The sequence below is a fragment of the Malaya genurostris genome, chromosome 2 (assembly GCF_030247185.1).
Source record: "Malaya genurostris strain Urasoe2022 chromosome 2, Malgen_1.1, whole genome shotgun sequence".
Taxonomy (NCBI): domain Eukaryota; kingdom Metazoa; phylum Arthropoda; class Insecta; order Diptera; family Culicidae; genus Malaya; species Malaya genurostris.
Genome location: NC_080571.1, coordinates 6,624,032 through 6,642,950, shown reverse-complemented (window position 1 = coordinate 6,642,950; position 18,919 = coordinate 6,624,032). Strand labels below are relative to the sequence as shown.

The 18,919-nt window shown below is 38.1% G+C and overlaps 1 protein-coding gene across 3 annotated transcripts in view; it reads right to left on the bottom strand.

The window, feature by feature from the left end:
- Positions 1 to 18,919, bottom strand: part of LOC131433071 (hemicentin-2-like) — a 124,173-nt gene that overhangs the window by 11,946 nt on the left and 93,308 nt on the right. For all 3 annotated transcript variants that reach the window (XM_058599828.1, XM_058599827.1, XM_058599829.1), the window contains exon 3: positions 17,804 to 18,018. In XM_058599828.1, coding sequence (XP_058455811.1) covers positions 17,804 to 18,018 — 215 coding nt within the window. The remainder of the gene's footprint in view (positions 1 to 17,803; positions 18,019 to 18,919) is intronic.

The following is an 18,919-nucleotide window of genomic DNA, read 5'->3' as shown; positions in this document are numbered from 1 at the left end:
TCACTTTTCGGATTTCACCCATTACATCGGCGACGATGGCGTATTCAGACTCTGGTGCGATTCCAAATGACCATTTTGTTTTGCTTTTTCTCATAAAGAAAGGTTATGCGATCAGTGTAAAAATCGACCGAGCCGAGTGTTATACGCCTGCTGTCGATGTTTATCAGGATCTGACTGACGGTTTCGGAGTAACGGGATAAACTATGTTAAAAACTTAAAAAATAAATTCACTCGATTTTCTTCTAACCAATTAGATTCAAATACAAGGTCTCATTTTCTTATAGTTGGTATGTTATCGCTTGTTCGCAAAAAAATCTGGACACCCTTATATACGAATATCTTTGGAAAAAAATCATAAACGTGTGAAATATTTCTCAGACTGGTGAACGTATGTCTTTTCGTTGTGTGATATCAATTTTTGGTGATACTTCATAATTACCGGAACGATTAATAGACTTAGAAGAATGTCGAAAGAAACGATTGTTACCATTCCAACGCCGCCATTACGCTCTCTCGCTGGTCTGATTTGGCTTCTTGTCACTATGCCAAAAGTGTTTTGGAACGGTATAAAGCGCATGAAGTTCGCGTTGTACTCAAAAAGGTGAATCCACCCAAGTGCCGGGAGTTGTGAACTACTTACTCTTACTCTTTCAGTCGAGCTGTATCAAGCTCTCGTGAGGAGAGAACTTTCTCAGTATATACAATAAGCTACAACCATAGAAAAAAACGTGCTTAATCCACCTATCAGTGAGATGATACCTTTTTTTTATCAATCCGCATGTGTTTTTTTCATGAATATTCTTCGGTTTTCATGACTTTATTTTAATGACCGTCGTTTTAAGCTGCAATTTGACATTTTAATCACTCATTACTCTATCTAAAAAGGTTACAATCGATAAAACTTTTCATGATATATCGAAGTGAGTTCCACTTTAGAATTTACGGTAATTTAAGGTACTTCCAGAGCCGGTATTCAGGAACCAGCATAAACCATACCGATTCGTATGGCCATATGACGAATAAATTGCAATAGTTTTGAGTCCAACTTTCAAGCTTTTCGGGATTATCATCTTCTATATCGGTTTGAATTTTAAAAATTCATCCTCCTGTAATTCCAGAATCGGAAGTCAGCATTGAATAAAATTAATTTTGTGTGGGACTATAAGTTTATTTTAATTTGAATTTTTTTCTGAAATTCGATTTGGCTTTATTTGAGAAAACGATTGCGCTTTGAGAAACGATTCGATACTGGAGCCGGAATTCGAAAATCGGTGTAGCCAAAGTCAGACAAATTCACCTGATTAGTTTACATTTGTTTCAATATGTTTAAAAATCAGTATAGACATCTTTGAGAAATCGTAGTACGAGTTAAATTGTTGGGTGCCTTCCGAATCGAAAACTGAATACCACTAAAACTGAAATAAGTTTATTTGGTTGTCGACTATTCAAATCAGCAAATCTTAGATGATTCTTAGATATCATTTGAATCTTAGATCGGTTCAGCCATCTACGAGGAAAATAAGTTACACAATTTTAATTACGTTTCACATATCATCCTGCAGTTCCGGAACCAGAAGTCGGATCCAAACATAATTCAGGAACCTTGTTTTGGAGCATACGAATTTTCATATGAATCTGAGTTTGTAGAAAACGGTTGAGTCATCTTCGAAAATAAGGTAAAAAATTGAGTGAAATTATTTGTCACATACGCATTTGCTGATCTCGACGAACTGATTCAAATGGTATATGGGTGTTTTGTTCTTCCAGCATTTATTGCTGTAAGCAGTTTAAATCAATATAATTATGAAATTGTTCAGAATTCGGAAGTACTGCCATCTTTCCAATATGTTATATTCGAACGATTATGTTGCCAAAAACGAACCGTGCTAAAATTGGTCCGAGGCAAAATGTCATGAAAAATAATGCTGTTCACAGTCTTTTTGGTACTTAGAAACTATTGTATGTAACAGTATAAAAAATCGTGTTTAACGTTGCTTCCAAGCCTTTCTTTGCCATACAGCGCTCAGAACTTCTACTGCTGGAATATGGGGGAAAAGTCGCTTACACAAAAAATTCGATATCTCCGTTAAAAATGGACGGATTTTAACAATCTATGGCTTGTTGGATAGCTATTACCGTGCGGAATCTAAGTCTGAAAACATATTCTGTTTTCAAGGTCAATTGTGACAGATACTGTCAAAAAACTGAAAATTTTGACATAAAACTTCGTATAACTCAAAAAGTAAACATCCGATCTCAAAACCATTCAATAGCGTTCTGGGTGACGGGGAGACCTTTCATTTGCGACTAGTTTGATCAAAATCGGTCCAGCCATCTCTGAGATCTCGACCTCTTAGTTGACAACACACATACAGACACACACACATACACACAAACACACACACAGACATTTGCTCAGTTCGTCGAGCTGAATCGATTGGTATATGACATTCGGCCTTCCGGGCCTCGGAAATTTTTTCGAAAGTTTGAGCGAATTCTATACCTATTTTTTATATATATAAAAAAAGGTAAAAACGCAAATCTTGGACAAAAACAGCTAAATCGGTTGCAGAGTAGTCTGCACAGACTCTAATGATCGTAGTAAACTAAAAAGTTCATAGTTTCTTCAAGCATCCTAATCAAGAATTTGAAATTGCTTTAAGATTACTAGTAATGCACATTTCAACGAACAAAAGAATACATCTTAAATTACAATCTGCAACAAGTTTGTTTTATTCACTGTTTTAATCAGTTTCCATTTGTCGCAAACAAGCCTTATTGAATTTTATACGGGTTTGTCTTCCGAAATAAAATGATATACGCCCTTATTCTGAATAACGACGTATTGATTTTTCGATCGAATCATAGCTACAAGGGAAAAAACGATACGACGTTATTCAGAATAAGGGCGATAATTGTCAGTAAAGCACAACTCTACATGGCATTTTCTTCACTTTTCGACTATGTCAATTGACAAGCTGTTCAACAACAGCAGTTTTCCATTAAAGTAGCCATGTAATCATAATAAAATAAAACTGAAACCTGGTACCAACGTTGCCAGGTATACCGATTTATCGGTATTTATACAGATTTTTAACCTCTAAAGACTGTTCCAAAAACCAAAAACCGCTGCCATTTCGCAATGGTTCAGAATCTGTCAATTTTTATGGCTGCGTCCTGTTGTTTACACTCTTCTCTAACCACTTGTGCAGTTGTTTATTCGTTTTCATTTGTTTGTTTCGAAATGCGTGGATTTTCTGCAGAACAACGTCGAAAAATTGTGTACAAATGGTGCACAGAACGCGGGCTGTCACTGAGAAAGATAGCAAAAATGGAAGGAGTAAGTGAAAAAGCCGTGCGAAATGCAATCAGGAAGTTCGGTGAGGATAACACCTTTGAAGATGAACCGAAAACGGGTCGAAAAAAAGGTCCTGCTAACCCTCAGTTTGATAAACGTATACTGAAGGGGTTCGAGCAAAAAAATTAGGTTTCAGTTCGGGATGTTGCCAAAAAAGTGGGCACTTCGAAGTCAAATGTTCTTTGTGCTAAAGAACGGTTGAATCTTCGAACCTATAAGAAGCAGATACAATAAAAACGTAGTCCGAAACAAGAAGCATCGATCAGGCCGAGGATTCGAAAGCTGGACAATACGATTTTTGTTGGAATTTTGAACTGCATAATCATGGACGACGAAACCTACGTGAAACTCGATTACAAATTCTTGCCGGGACCACAATATTATACGGTGCGAGAAGAGCAAGTGTTAAACTAGTCCATCGATGGAAGTCGAAAAATTTGGTAAGAAAACTATGGTCTGGCAAGCAATTTGTAGCTGCGGTAAGATTTCGAAACCCTTCATCACCACTGCTTCAATGAACAGCGAAATATACATCAAGGAATGTTTACAAAAACGACTTCTACCCATGATTCGAAGCCACAAGGATCCTGTTGTCTTCTGGTCAGATCTTGCTTCTTGCCACGACTCGAAATCAACGGTAGAATGGTATACTACCAAAAATATCGCTTTCGTCCCGAAAGACATGAATCCACCAAATTGCCCACAACTTCGACCAATTGAGGAATTTTGGGCATTAACGAAGGCACATTTTAGGAAACATGTCTCGGCAGCCAAAACCATTCAACAGTTCGAAAAAGATTGGAAAAAGTGTCAAAACTTGTCGCCAAGAAGTATGTACGGAATTCAATGAGGAACGTTCGCAAGAAGGTGCGCCAGCTTGTCTACAATGGCTAAGTAGCAGTGTCATCTTGAAAGAATTTTTTTTTGAGATGACACTAAATCTCGACGTTTAATGCAATTTTAAGACATTTTACATCAAAAAAAATTTGGATTTCGGAAATCTCATGTACTCCGTAACGGTAATTTTTCAAGATCGAAAATTTCCTATGTCCGATTTAGCTTAAATTCTGCATGAGGAATTTTTTCGATGTGCTTAAAATTTTGAACAATAGCGCTTTACGAAAGTAGAGGTGATCCCAAAATTTTGGCACCCTTATATATAAGAGTGGTAAAAATCAGCGTGTTTTGTCGGTTACGTCACTTATACAATCATATCTCCGGAACCAAAAGTCACAGCCATTTGATCTTTGAACTTGATCAATGGCCTGACAGTAGCTTTAAGACAAACATAAGTTTGTTAAAGTCGGTTCAGCCATCTCTGAGACAATTGAGCGCGTATAAATATCTTCGAAAAGTACACACACAGACATTCTCCGATCTCGTCGAACTGAGTCGAATGGTATATAATACTATGGGTCTCCATGGCTCCGATCAAAAGTCGGTTTTTCCAGCAATTCTAAAACCTTTCTATAGAGAAAGGCAAAATGGGTGGGCAATGTCAGAGCCATAACTGGATTGACGTGAATACGAATAACATTGACTCGCTGAAACTGAAACTGTGCCCTTATGAAGCTTGATATCAACTCAGTGTTCATAATCTACTAAATGAAAAAAAAAAAACCTTAGATCGCAGCATTGCTTAAAGAGAGAATTGGCCTGTGATACACGAGCATGAAATCATTGAATTTGGCATTATCCTCCTTTTAAGCGTCAATTTTGAAACCTGACACAACCATCATAGGCGTAACCAAACTGATTATATTCATTTTCGATCTGCATATTGGCAATAAGTAATTCTAATAGTTTTTTTGTAAACATTCATAGCCCTCGAAAGAGCTGATTCGTAGAATATTCACGATCGTTGTTTACTGTTTGGTGTGTTTTGCTCCAATGCAAACGACCAGCAGCAGAATGCTGATGTAAATTTTCTTATTTGAAACGAAACTCACACTGCGATCGGAGCACAAAACAAATTCGTCAGAACTGATTGCTTCATTGTGTATCTGGAACTGAATTTTGAACCTATTCTATGGAACTGAACTCTTGATACTGGAACTGGGACTAAGCTTTGGATCTAAACCAACCGAAATGGTGCACTTGTTTCATTTTCGGCTCAGTCAATTGCGCATGCTAGAATGAACGAAATATATCAAATGTTAACTTTTTATACCTATCTAGTAGATAAGGCAGATATGAAATATCGTTTACTACCTCAAAACCGTCGTCCCAAGTACAAGAAAGCCAAACATGCGCCATTAGGTTTTCTCTTTGCTACTCGCTGATACACTGGAACCTCAATTTCGTTTGATTTTAGTGTTTTTGTTTTGCGCCTGATGACCTTCTGAGTATGTTCTGAGACTATGGAAATGCTTAAGAGATGTGTCACGATTCAAGAACTACTTGAAGTATTCTCCTCAGAGACTACACTGTGTCACAGCAAGAACTACAACGGCGAATACATTTTTTGTTTGTGGTTCCTACTTCTAGAGCTACACATTGCTTACTTGTCTATTTATAGCTGCTCCAGGTAGGTTCACAGTCGCCCAAGAACTTCAGTGAATACAGGTTGTTGATGCACAATTGCATATGTCAGAAGACAAGTTTAAGTGAGCTTCACTGTACATGAAGTAGAAATCGATCAACGTTATTATTCGATCAGTTTTATTAGTAGTTGAGATAGTTTGCGATTACATTCGTCTGCGATACAGGCTTTCCGGCATATTCTACGTTATATGCTTTCCGGTAGAGACAAACTTTGTTCATATAATAATGTACGCAGACTATATAAGGGCAGTGCAGATCAGATCAGACACGGTACTGTGGTATTACGGTACTACAGTACTAAAGTACTTCGATAGTACATTAAGTTTACGTTATATTCGTCGTGATTGTCGTAGTCGTAATTCGATGCCGTCCCAGTGTTGTCCTAGTTCAGTAAAATATATTAATCAGCTAACTAAGAATAAACGCGTACCAGTTTATTACATCACATCCGAAGTGTTCCGCGGTGTCCCCATCCGTGCGAAAGCCGTACCATGGCTTAATGTATTCGAAGTGTACGCAGTGTCCCAATCTGCACGAAACGTCACAGGCTTAAGTTGGAAGCCGTCCCAGACTTCATATTTCCGTACAATTTAAACACAACGTAGGGTTCAGATGAGCCTCATCATAATCGTGTGGTGAGCGCCATCATAAATTTGGTGCCGTGACCAGGATTCTCCTTGCGAGACGAATGTAGAGTTACCAGAATTCTCCTTGCGAGACGAACAATCAGTTACCAGTGTAATGTAATGTATCGGACGCGACGGTGGAAATGTGAAAATGCAGTTCATTACCGTTCATAATAAGAAAAAATAAGTGCAATTCCTAAGAAGAAAACGATAATCTATGATCACCACGTGGAAGGGTACGATTGCCTGCCCGAAACCGCCTTTGTTAAAGTTTCAGAACGACCTTCATTGTCGTTTGCATTCTGTTCACAATGAACTGGAAGTATTCGTGACAGCGCGCAGCTGTCTTTGTTTCGATTATGCTCACTATTTGATGTGCGGCGAAAACCCTGTCGATAGAAACGATAACCAGAAAGTACTCATTTCAGTGTAAAACTATTCCGCAAAACGAAAATGCTGTTTAGAAAATGTGTGTGACATGTGCCCAAAATGCCCGTAATGACAACGTTCCCATTTTGTCTTGAAACTCATCATCGGATAATAAAATTGCATGCACTTGTAACAGTTAAATCCCCACAGATTTCCGTTGAATAATGTCACTCTAACTGTGATACCTATTGAATATCAAAATGTGCGCACCTTCATTCACCCATCATGAAATACGAGCAGAATCCATCTCCGCCGTCTTTGTCATACGTCATACCCTCACGTAAAGAGCAAAAACAAACTGTCAAGCTGATAATTTTGCAAAATGGCGGTCGAAAGGTTCTGCGGTTTCGGATCGTTCGTGCTTTGTTTCATTCAGACCTGCTGAGGTGTTCCAATCATCTGGAATCTATAATCCATTTTGCGAAATGGAAACGACTCAACTGCGGTGCGTGCCAGTAAGTCATTCGGGCTTGTTTCTACAACAAGCAGCGGCATTCATTTACTTCGGGTTGAATTCAGCACAATTCAACAAAGTTCTATATTGAACCATCAGCGTACTCATCCGATCAAGTACGAACTCCAAAAGCTCGAGTAGGAGATGAGTCACCAGTCAACAAAGTTTATCATTGTATTGAAGCATTCCTTATAATACGGAGAAACAGTTTCCGGCGGTGTTCCTATCCGCTAACAAGCCGTCCCAGGCTTTGCAAGCCGTTCCAAGCTTAAGAGTGAAAGCTGTTCCAGGCCTCAACCATTACCAGCAATTCATCTTCTTTCGTATCATCGGAACAAAAGTACACAAAAAATTATCGTATGTTAGGAAACAGTTCAGCAAAAGTCGAAGCACTATTCTCGTCAAAGCATCAGCAATGTTTTATTGGAAATCCATAGTCAACTTTCCCGATCGTCAGCATCAACTTCATGCACCAAACAGTTCCGCCAGTTAGAGGATCATTACAGCTACATATAATCACCATCACGTCAGAGAAGCAGTTTAGCCTCAATCTTCGTCATTGATGCCTCCGATGCACTCTTCCACCAGTATGCTGTACAATGTAAACAAAATCAGCCGTTGACACCACATGCCAGAAGTGGTTTCGAGGTTCCAGCAACAAAGCAAGCAGGGATGGTTCAGTTTTTGATCGAGGTGATCAGAACTACCATCCCAACACTATTCCAAGTTAAGTATACAATCTAATTTGAAAGCAGGAGAAACTGATCAGTCCTCCCATACAGGCAACGTTGTAATAGTCAACATTACCGCAGATCATAATTCATCACCACCAAGGGTGAAGCAGAACTACGGAGACGGTTAACAGAAGGAATTCAACTACCAGATTTTCATCAAAGAAAGTGGATCCCTGTATCAGTTGTAGTCTACTAGATCATCAGCTCACTTGTCCTGCAGCAACAGTCCGTTTCCATGCAACTACACGCTGTTCGAGGAAGTTTATCCCAGTCAACAACATTGCTACGGTCTTAGCAATCATCGCGGCTCATCGCAGTGGTGGAACTAGCGGAGTCGCTCGGGTCTTGTCTTCAGGCCTTCCGAATGCTCATGCGTGCAAAAATGCGACAGCGAGAGCGCACCGATAATGTGTGTGTCGCATATTTATCCTGTGAGCGTGAGCACCGACTCAAAGAGCAAACCAAAAGCAAGTAAGAGACGCGTAGCGGGCACATAGAAACGGGATGTGCTGCTTGAAATTTCAGAGCATCGCATTTTCTTCTGCGCGCGACTCGTGCGCTTTGGTCTCACGAGACAGCGCACGAGATTTTTTATGAGCGCAGCTTGTGTGCTATGTGAGCCACAGTAAAAGCTGCTGCTATTATTATTTGTTCGTGCCTAGAGCGGTTCGTGCGACTTGTGTCCTATCCTAAAGGAAGAGATGAAGAGGATGAAAATAACGTACAAACCACTCGTAGATCGCATGAAGCGAGCGCGCCGCGCTATCTCATGCGACGAGAGCGCTTGAGCCTCGCTCTTGGCAGAATGCGATGAGACTTAACAACGAAGCGTGCGTCAGTTTCTGGTGCGGTACGTAAATGTGCCAAAGAGTTCTCTTGAGACCGGCAAAAGTACGTCGCATGCGCGTGGTTGTCTTATGAGAATGAGAATTTATTTGTCTCAGCGCAAAATAAAGAGCGCGCGTGCATAAGGCCTGCTTGTCTTATCGACGCCGGCTGCATAGCAGTTGACGGAGTCGAATTCAAGTCTCCCGTCCTCGACGCCCATGGTTCGCCAAAGGATCATCGAGTACCAGCAAGCAGCATACTAAAATTATTGTGAATAGCAAATACAGAGAATTTGTGATAAATATGCTAGTCAGGGAAATAGAACTCGTACAGTAATTTTGGATATGTGATAACAGTAGGCAGTTCAGAAATCGCATATAGTATTACACAGCAGTAATGAGTCTCAATTGTATCATGCTAAGATAGGTCAGTTCATTGACATCAGATAAAGTTTGTTGAAAGCGTAGTCTTTCAAGGCGGGCGGTATGTTGATGCACAATTGCATATGTCAGAAGACAAGTTTAAGTGAGCTTCACTGTACATGAAGTAGAAATCGATCAACGTTATTATTCGATCAGTTTTATTAGTAGTTGAGATAGTTTGCGATTACATTCGTCTGCGATACAGGCTTTCCGGCATATTCTACGTTATATGCTTTCCGGTAGAGACAAACTTTGTTCATATAATAATGTACGCAGACTATATAAGGGCAGTGCAGATCAGATCAGACACGGTACTGTGGTATTACGGTACTACAGTACTAAAGTACTTCGATAGTACATTAAGTTTACGTTATATTCGTAGTGATTGTCGTAGTCGTAATTCGATGCCGTCCAAGTGTTGTCCTAGTTCAGTAAAATATATTAATCAGCTAACTAAGAATAAACGCGTATCAGTTTATTACATCACATCCGAAGTGTTCCGCGGTGTCCCCATCCGTGCGAAAGCCGTACCATGGCTTAATGTATTCGAAGTGTACGCAGTGTCCCAATCTGCACGAAACGTCACAGGCTTAAGTTGGAAGCCGTCCAAGACTTCATATTTCCGTACAATTTAAACACAACGTAGGGTTCAGATGAGCCTCATCATAATCGTGTGGTGAGCGCCATCACAGGTCTTAAGCTCTATACGAGCATTCAGCAATCTATGTACAGTTTTTGAATGTCACTCATAGTCGTAGAGATACATACTACTCACTTGTGTATTTTGATCTTTTCTCGGAACATTCTCAGTCGTCCAAGAGCTTCAGTGAAAATAGGTCTTAAGATCTACACGAGCATTCGGCAGTTTATGTACAGTTTTTCAATTCTTTTCATAATCGTAGAGCTATATACTGCTTATTTGGGTATTTTGATCTTTTCTCGCATGTGGTAACACGGATATAGACCGAGAACGATAAGTTCGTTGCTGCCCTTATTCTTAAGGCCTGAACTCCAGATAGTTTTTGGATGGCCTAGAGCAATCACAATTAATCTATTGATCGCATGTGGTATCTCGAATTTGAACCGAGAACGATAAGTTCTCACTGCACTGCTACTTCACTGTGTTACACAGGTAGATCTTAAGCTTGAGCGACCACCCCTGGTTGCTACTCCGTTATTGATCGGGATTAGCTGAAATTGTACAGGGAAATTCTAGATGATCCAACCTGGGACTGGTAAATCATCCTTCAATATACATCTTCTGGTAACCCCGGAATTCATTGATCAGTACCGGCGCCGGCCAGACCCGAACGTAGATCATCTAAGGAATGGGAAGGGATGTTAGTCCAACACTTGTTGTTACTAGATGCCGTATATACTACTGCGCACTCCACAAGTGTCACGTAAGAAGGATATTTATTAGTAAAAATTTCAGTATTGGTATTATTCGCGCTCGATTCAGTATGTTCAGGTTTCAAGATGCTCCACTAAATTCATTGACTTCCCGAGTGAACGTTTCAACAATATTCTATATTAAAGTCCCGGTAAGTCTCGATTCACAGCTCTTATTTGAAATTTCACAGCTCTTTATAAATGAAATTATGTGATACAAAATAAACGAGTGAATAGGATTTAGACAAAATAGTTGATTCATTGCATTGACATTCTAAACAGTTGTTATAAAATCATTTTAAATCACCAAATAAAAGTCAACAGATTTCACGCGCGTCTTGATTCTGTATTTTTCCGCTTTATTATTTTAATTATTTATTAAAATTATTAATTGGTTATATTGGTTGATCTGGGCAGCCGGCTACCGAGAAAAATATTAATTTATTGTTTGAAATATTAATATCAAGAGTTTTTTTACTATGTATTCAATATACCGATATATGTTATCTCTGTTATTAACTTTGTAATATCAACGGATTTGCGCAATAGTTGATTTTTATCATTCAATTTATAATCCTGAAAGACAATCAATAACATGGAAGAAGAAAATAATAAAAATAAAACTTTTCACCGAAGCTAGACGGAAAATGATAGGTCGAATGAAGAGATAATTTAGTAAAATAGAGTAATCAGAAGTGAAACATTGATAAAAAATATCTGATAACTGAAAGGAAAAAAAAATTCCTATAATTGTGGCCTTCTACGACATGGAAGCAGGAACCCAGTGGATCTACTCTTGGCTACATTTTTTTGCCGCCGGATTCCACACGGCCTCTAGGCTAATTCTGTCCGGAGAAAGATAATGGGATACTATCAATCTCCTATTGGACCCCAACCCTTGTGTTACACAGGTAGATCTTAAGGCATGAAACAGCACTTCCTAATAATTCGTCGCAATGATTACAGAAATTGATTGAAACACAAAAAAATATAGACTACAATCAATAAACTCGCTAAAGTGATCAGTTACATTGATAGACCTTACAGCTTGTTTCGAGGAGGTTTTGGATGAGCGAGTTCTTCTACAGATATTATCACAGTATGGCAATTTTCTGTAATTAGTCCTACGAGTACATACCACACTCAATAGTCATACAAAAGTCACCCGTTGAGTGACTATATATATAATATCTGTTTCCAAGAGAATTCTTGGAAGCTCAAGATCTTATTTAGATTCTTCGAAACTAAACAATCTAGTACTACACTATTCATATACTATTCACAATATTCAATTCCCTGAAGGCAGATTGTTTTGCATATGAATTGAAATTTCCACCATTATGCAGAAACCTTTTTCGACGCGATCTTCCCGTAAATGAAATAAAAAATCGCGTTATTTCAAATAAAGCGCATAAAAAAAGTTTGCGTAAATTGAGGTTTTAGTGTACCAAACACTTTGGAGAATTTTAATTTTGAAATATTTGTGGTTATGTCATACAACTGAAAGTTTTATCGCAGAATGCTGTTCATAAATCCGATGACATATAGCAAAAATTATGCTGATACGTTAGATACAACAAGATATATTCACGATCAAAATTGTATCACTCTCTCCGAGGGTATATTTTGAAAAGGTGCCTCATAGGAGAGTAAGACGTATTCACGACAAAATTCAAAACGACATGGGGTTGGAATGTAACGGTTTTGTTTGTTAAACTTTAAAATTGGTTGGCCAAAGTGGCATTTTGCATCAACTTTGCATTTGCATTGGTGTCTCTTATTAGCACTTGGAAGGGCCCCTTTTGGGTTTGATTCTCCACCTTGCTGTTTCTGGCCCGAAGAGACGAATGACATTAAAAATAAATAAGATTAACAACGCATTTATGCTTTTGGATAAGGGACGTTTCTGCTTTCATATTCGCTATCGTAGGAAAAGTTTATTATTTCTTACCACACTGGTGAACTGCTTGCCAAATCCAAATTTTTTCACAGAAAACTTTTTTCTCTGAATACGGAACCTTCTTTCGTCATGGAAACACGATCTAATAAATCATTTAGTGTATTCTACATACCAAACCACTTCATGCTATTCTGAACCGCACAAACACAAAATTCATCAAGAATCGCACACTGGCTTAGCAATAACTCTTTTTCACTGCACTACTTGGTTATAACTTATTTTTTTATTGTTGTTCGGCAACGACTCTCTATTTCATCTGAGCTCATATTTCCATCTCATCCATTCACCTCATTAATTTTAACATGAATAATATCTTACAACGTACCTAACCAAACCGTAGAATGTTTTAAAATGATTATTCAAGCTATTGTCACATTTTCTCATTGGAAGAAATGGTTTTAAATTCTTCGGTGGTCGTTTTTTTTTCATTTAAAACAAACTCACTTTTCAATTTAGGACACATTTTCGTCTCAAGATTCACAGTTCGTCATGTTTCTGATTATCTACTAATCGATTCGTCCCAAAACATGATCACTATTTCGCACAATTACACTACTATTGAATGCTGGATGTCTTCATAATTAGTAATGTTCACTTCCCATATGTTTGATTAACGATTGAAAACTTCAAAAATTACCCGACAAGCAATAAAAGACAATATGAGATGAAAATTTTTCACTTAGATCACTTGATTGCGCTTTGTTTTCGTCTCATTTGGTTTCGCAAAGTTGCCAAGTTTTCTCAAAATGTACTAAAAAAAATTGATTTTTCTTCTTCAAATTACCATCAACAAATATTTGTTTGGTGCCCGTTTAATTATATTATTGCTATTTATATTTCAATAAAACTGTTGCGGCTTCGAATATTACCAGAAAGAGCGTGTCAAATACTAATGAAATAACCATTGTGGCAAATCTAGTAGCACTGGTTTCCTTTCGCTATACGTCACCATAACACTGTTAAGTGTGTGACTATAAGTGACTATAATTAGAGTGGCGACAGCTGTTCGTTTGGAATAACAACTCCCAGTTCCAAACGAGCAAACGACCTGTCAATTCAATGTAAAGCTAATGGAATGTTATGAATTGTTGCCAAAATTACGGATGAGATGTTGTCACTCTGGTTATAGGCACTCTAATCTGCTCTATCTGTTTTCACTAATAAAATGAATCAGTTCAAATTGATTTAAAATTTTAATAAAAATGTTTATCAGTGTTCATCATCAAATATTTGCACAAAAGATTTCCATTTTAACATGTGATTTGTCCGTTTATTAAAAAACTTTTAAAGAAATACTGCAATTAAATACTAACAGATACTCAGGCTGTGAACCAATTCGCAGTTAATTTTAGCTTTTGGTTAAAATCTGACACTCGAGCGGTTATTTTGTGTCGAGTAGTAAAATTTAACTAAAACTGCGACCCAGTTCATAATTTGACGGACGGAAAGTTATTTGGGTTTATTTTCCACTGGAAATAATTTCAACTAAAGAACTAATATTAGAATTTTCATCGCAAGATTTTTTTCAGTGTTGGAAAATAACCATCGTTCTGTCTAAAATAACCATGCTCTCGACCAGGGTTATTTTTGACAATATCAAATTTACCACTCGAGTGTCAGATTTTAAGCAAAAGTTAAAAGTAACCGCGAAATGATTCACAGCCTCAGAGAGAAAAGTCTAACTTTTTACTTCTTACTTTTCATGAACCTTTACCAATCTGTATTAAATTTAGAAAATCTGTAATCTGATTCAAATCAGTATGCGAACGCAGAAATCTATACAATACAGATAAATCTATATAAATGGCATCTCTGGTTCTGCATTTTGTTTTTAGAAGAGCTAATGCCTAAATAGTTACAATTCTTTTTTTTATTTTTTTCTAAATTCTTCAAATTAACTGCACAGTAAAACTTAAACTTAAAACGAAAGGTAACGAAAACGATAAAAAAAATTAACGTCGAAATGGTTCCAAACTGTTTCTGAAAATATCGTGTGTTGACTCATAGTTGGCATTAGGCCCTTTCTAAGGAAAATTCTGACATTTTGAACCTGAGAGTGTAATAGTGCAATCAATGTCGCCATTGCTAATTTATGGGATGAATAAAGGACCAACGATTGGATGATATAAAACCTTTGAGATGAAATTAGGAGCACAGTAGTGAACATATCAGAAGTGTTTGAGCTGATTTATTAAATATTACTTTAATTTCCAAGGAATGTGAATTAACTCTCAATGTGGAACAAGGCGAGTTAAGCTAAAATATGAAAAAAAAAAAAACGTAGTGATTATAGTGACTAAATCAGGTTTTGGAAGTAACGTACATACAAATGAGATGAAATAGGTAGCCCTTACCCAACTTGAGATAAAACCTTAACTTTTACTGAAGGTTTGCATAGATGTGAATAGATAGAGTAGAAGTTCTTCTAGACCTCAACGTTCCTGTTTGATTTTTTTTAGTTTTGGTGGTTGTCCAAAGTCAAAACTACAATTTTTCACGAAAAAATACGCCATTTTGTAGCTGTAAAACCAACCAAAACTAACAAACAACGAAAGGAAAACGTTGGGTTCAGTAGTGGGACAAGGTTGTATGGGAAAAAGATGAAAAGGTTTATTTTCTCGCTCCACCAAACTTTTCCTGTTCCTTTTGGATCCCATAAGCATCATGCAAAATTTTAGCTCGATCGGAGAAACTATATTTTCGCGCCCGAGGTTTAAAGTTTGTATGGGATTTAGTATGGGGAAATTCACTTTTTACAAAAAATCGGCTGGAGATCGACCTATAAACTATAAAAATCAGTGTATATATAATTTTCGTAGGAAATTTAACGAGAAAGAAAACTTTAGACGACCGCAAAACAATCCGACGTTTGTAGAAAATGTTATTAAAGGAAAACCAGCACAAGGTATAAACAATGGCTCATTCCGTAATATATCTAGAACCACTGCTGCTTGTGAAAGTAATATGATGTGACTTCCTTTTAATGTGCTATACCGGTTGATCCGAGTTGTTTGATATCTTCACGATACTTACTCAGCAGAGAATGAAGATTATTTTTAAATGACAAACCATGCTCCAAACTTTGCTGTAAAGACACAAAAAAGTCAGGTAAATTATGTTTTTGTTTGCATAAAATAATACCTTTTATATATTCTAAAGTTTAAGAGATAGAGAGTTTATATCTTCGGCAAAGTTATTGGATTTAAGTTTATCTAAAATAATGTAGAAGATTCCAAACACCTATTTCTTCAAATTAAAAAGTTAGAATTTTTTGTGTCTTTACAATGAGTTTTGGAACATGGCCTGTCACTTTAAAAAAATTCTCATAATAAGCTGAGGAACGTTTGTGAAGACATCAAACAACTCAAATCAATCTTTATGGAATAATAAAAGAAAACAAAATCATATTACCACCACTAGCAACAGTGGTGCTAGATGTATTAAAGTTTGAGCCACTGTTCGGACCTTGTTCGGGTTTTTCTTTAATAACTTTTTCTTCAAACGTCGGATTGTTTTGCGGTTTTCTGAAGTTTTCGTCCTCGTTAAATTTCCTACGAAAATAAAACATGCACTGATTTTTGAATTTTATAGGTTGATCTCCAGCCGATTTTTTTGTAAAAAGTGTATTTCTCCATACTAAATCCCATACACATTTTAAACCTCGGGCGCGAAAATATAGTTTCTCCGATCGAGCTAAAATTTTGCTTGGTGCTTATGGGACCCAAATGGAATAGGAAAAGTTTGGTGGAGCTGAAATCAATATTTTGTCCCACCCTAATGGACACGGACTTTCAAAACCTGCTTTCGAGAAAAACGGGTTTGAAGTTTTTTGTCTATAAAATCAATGGAAACAATTATTATTCAAAGGAGTCCGTAGGGTCTAACATTTTCGAAAAATCATATTTGATCTTTTATAATTTGTTATAATGAAACATTTACGAATGTTTTGTCAAGTTTTTAAGTCGATCGAAACAGAAATCTTGGACCTATGTGCCGAGCGTTTACTTCTTCGCAGTATGAGATAAGCAAAGATAGAAGCCCATAGCCTGCTGAGTTTTGTTTCGATGTGCTTGAAAATTTCACAGAATATTCTTGACATGTTTTACTGTGAGAAAATATAAGAAAAAAAAATAAATGATTTTTCAAAAGTATTAGACACTACCCGCCCCGTAAAACAAAAACGAGTCATTTAGTTCCTCGGATCGCCTGTGACTGTTGGTGTCCTCCCATGTCCAGGATAGCTGAATATACATGGCAGTGTCACCGATTGGAAAAAAATTTCGGCTTAGAACTCTGTTGTTGGAGCATATTAATTTGTTCTTTTCAAACTATTTCTCGCTGTTTATGGTTCATCACTTAGATCGCATAGTCTCGAATTCAGTTACTAAAAAGAGCTAATTTAATATCATTCGATTGATTAAACCCAATGAAAAGATATTTTTAAAGTTAATTTCTTATGAGTACATGATAAAAACTCAGTTCAAACGCCTTAAGACTCGGTAAAATCTTCACATGCACGTCTTGGACAAAAAAAATTTAAAGCAAATTTGCACGAACGCGATTTGAATTCCGAATATTCACCACACCCACCAAGTTAGTCCAAAGCTAGCTGCATTCCATTCCGTCACGTTCCAGTGCTGTTTGAAGTATTCAATTAGCCCGCTCCTTGCTCATCGTCCAGCATTTATGATACTTCGGCGTAAGTACTCATCAATCGAAAAGAACCATTTAAATACAAAATACCACCCCATTTGGACTTCATTTATGTAATCGGACGACCCTCATTTTTCCTCCCCTTTATTGTGTTTCCATCGGGAGAAGCAAGCGAAACCAAATGATCCGTTTCGGTTCGGTCGCATCATCAACAAAAAAGAATCCATTGGATGACACCTTTTATGACGGTCACTGGCCCCAACAAAGGCCGCGTCCCGCAATAATGATCCTTTTTATTGAACCATCATTTCCGCACCAGTGCAAACATGCTCTTTCGCAAATGGTTTGGGTGTCCGACCGGGAGGAACATCCAAATAAATCAGCAATAATTTATATGACTCACCGTACGGTTGCCTTTGTGCTTGACGCGACATTTCAGGATCGCCGTGTCGTCCACCACGGTCGTTACGTTCCGCGGGCTGACGTCGTCAAAATACGGCTTATTGTCACCATTGGGAACCGGTGGAAGCTGCGGTAGGGTAAACGGAGCCGCTATCCCACCCGAAGGACCTGCTGCCTCGTTGTCGTTGCTGTTGACGGCCGGTGGGGCTGTGATTCCTGTTGGATGAAGAACGGACAGATCATTAGAAATGAAGTTAAATTGAGGTTGAAAGAAGTGAAACATTCCTGGAGAAAATATCTCCACAAATAAACCGGCGTGTAACTTGCTAAACTACCAACTCAAACACAAAATTTACTCTCTGACAGCCCGAGATAGTGAGGCAGCAAACCCCAACGATGAATTATTCAGCAACCCAGCCAGTGCCAGGGCAACAATCACGATCCCGCATATATTTGCAGACCGTAGGCACGAATATCTCATCCGCCGGGTGCTGTTCAGTAGCAAGAAAACTTGCATCCGAACGTTCAGCCAAGCGAAGGGGTCGCACGCCAAATCCTAGGCAGAGTTTGCAATCTGACGAAAAACTTTTACTCAGGGAAACCATAAATTATGCACACATTTTGTCAAAATTCATCTCCGCTTCATCCTCCGGAGCGGCTTTTGATACTATGCCTACAAGGACTGTCCAACTTTCGCAACAAACCGGGCGACGTAATTCGGCGCCGTCAACCTGAACCCAAGCCTGAGCCCTGCAAAGAAGGCTCAATCTGAATGGGAAGATCAACTTATCCGCATGCGAAATGGTAGTGCAATGAGTAACAATGCCCAGGTAGCACCAGGCAGGTCAGGATAATATCTATCTTTTCCTCGGTTTTGAGTCGAAAGTTTTGGCGCAACTTTGAGATTGTTATGAGCGAACGGCTGGCAGAACTTTCCTTCACCGTGGCATTCCGGATGGCAAAAGTTGGGATGATTTCTTTGTTATGGCAGAAATGCTAGATGAAGTAAGCTGGCGAGCGAAACTTGAACCGCGAGCGCAAAATTGTGATAAACTGATAACTATTCATTAATAAAATACAAATTGGTAGGGAACATTTTTATGCGCCTTTTGTTGGA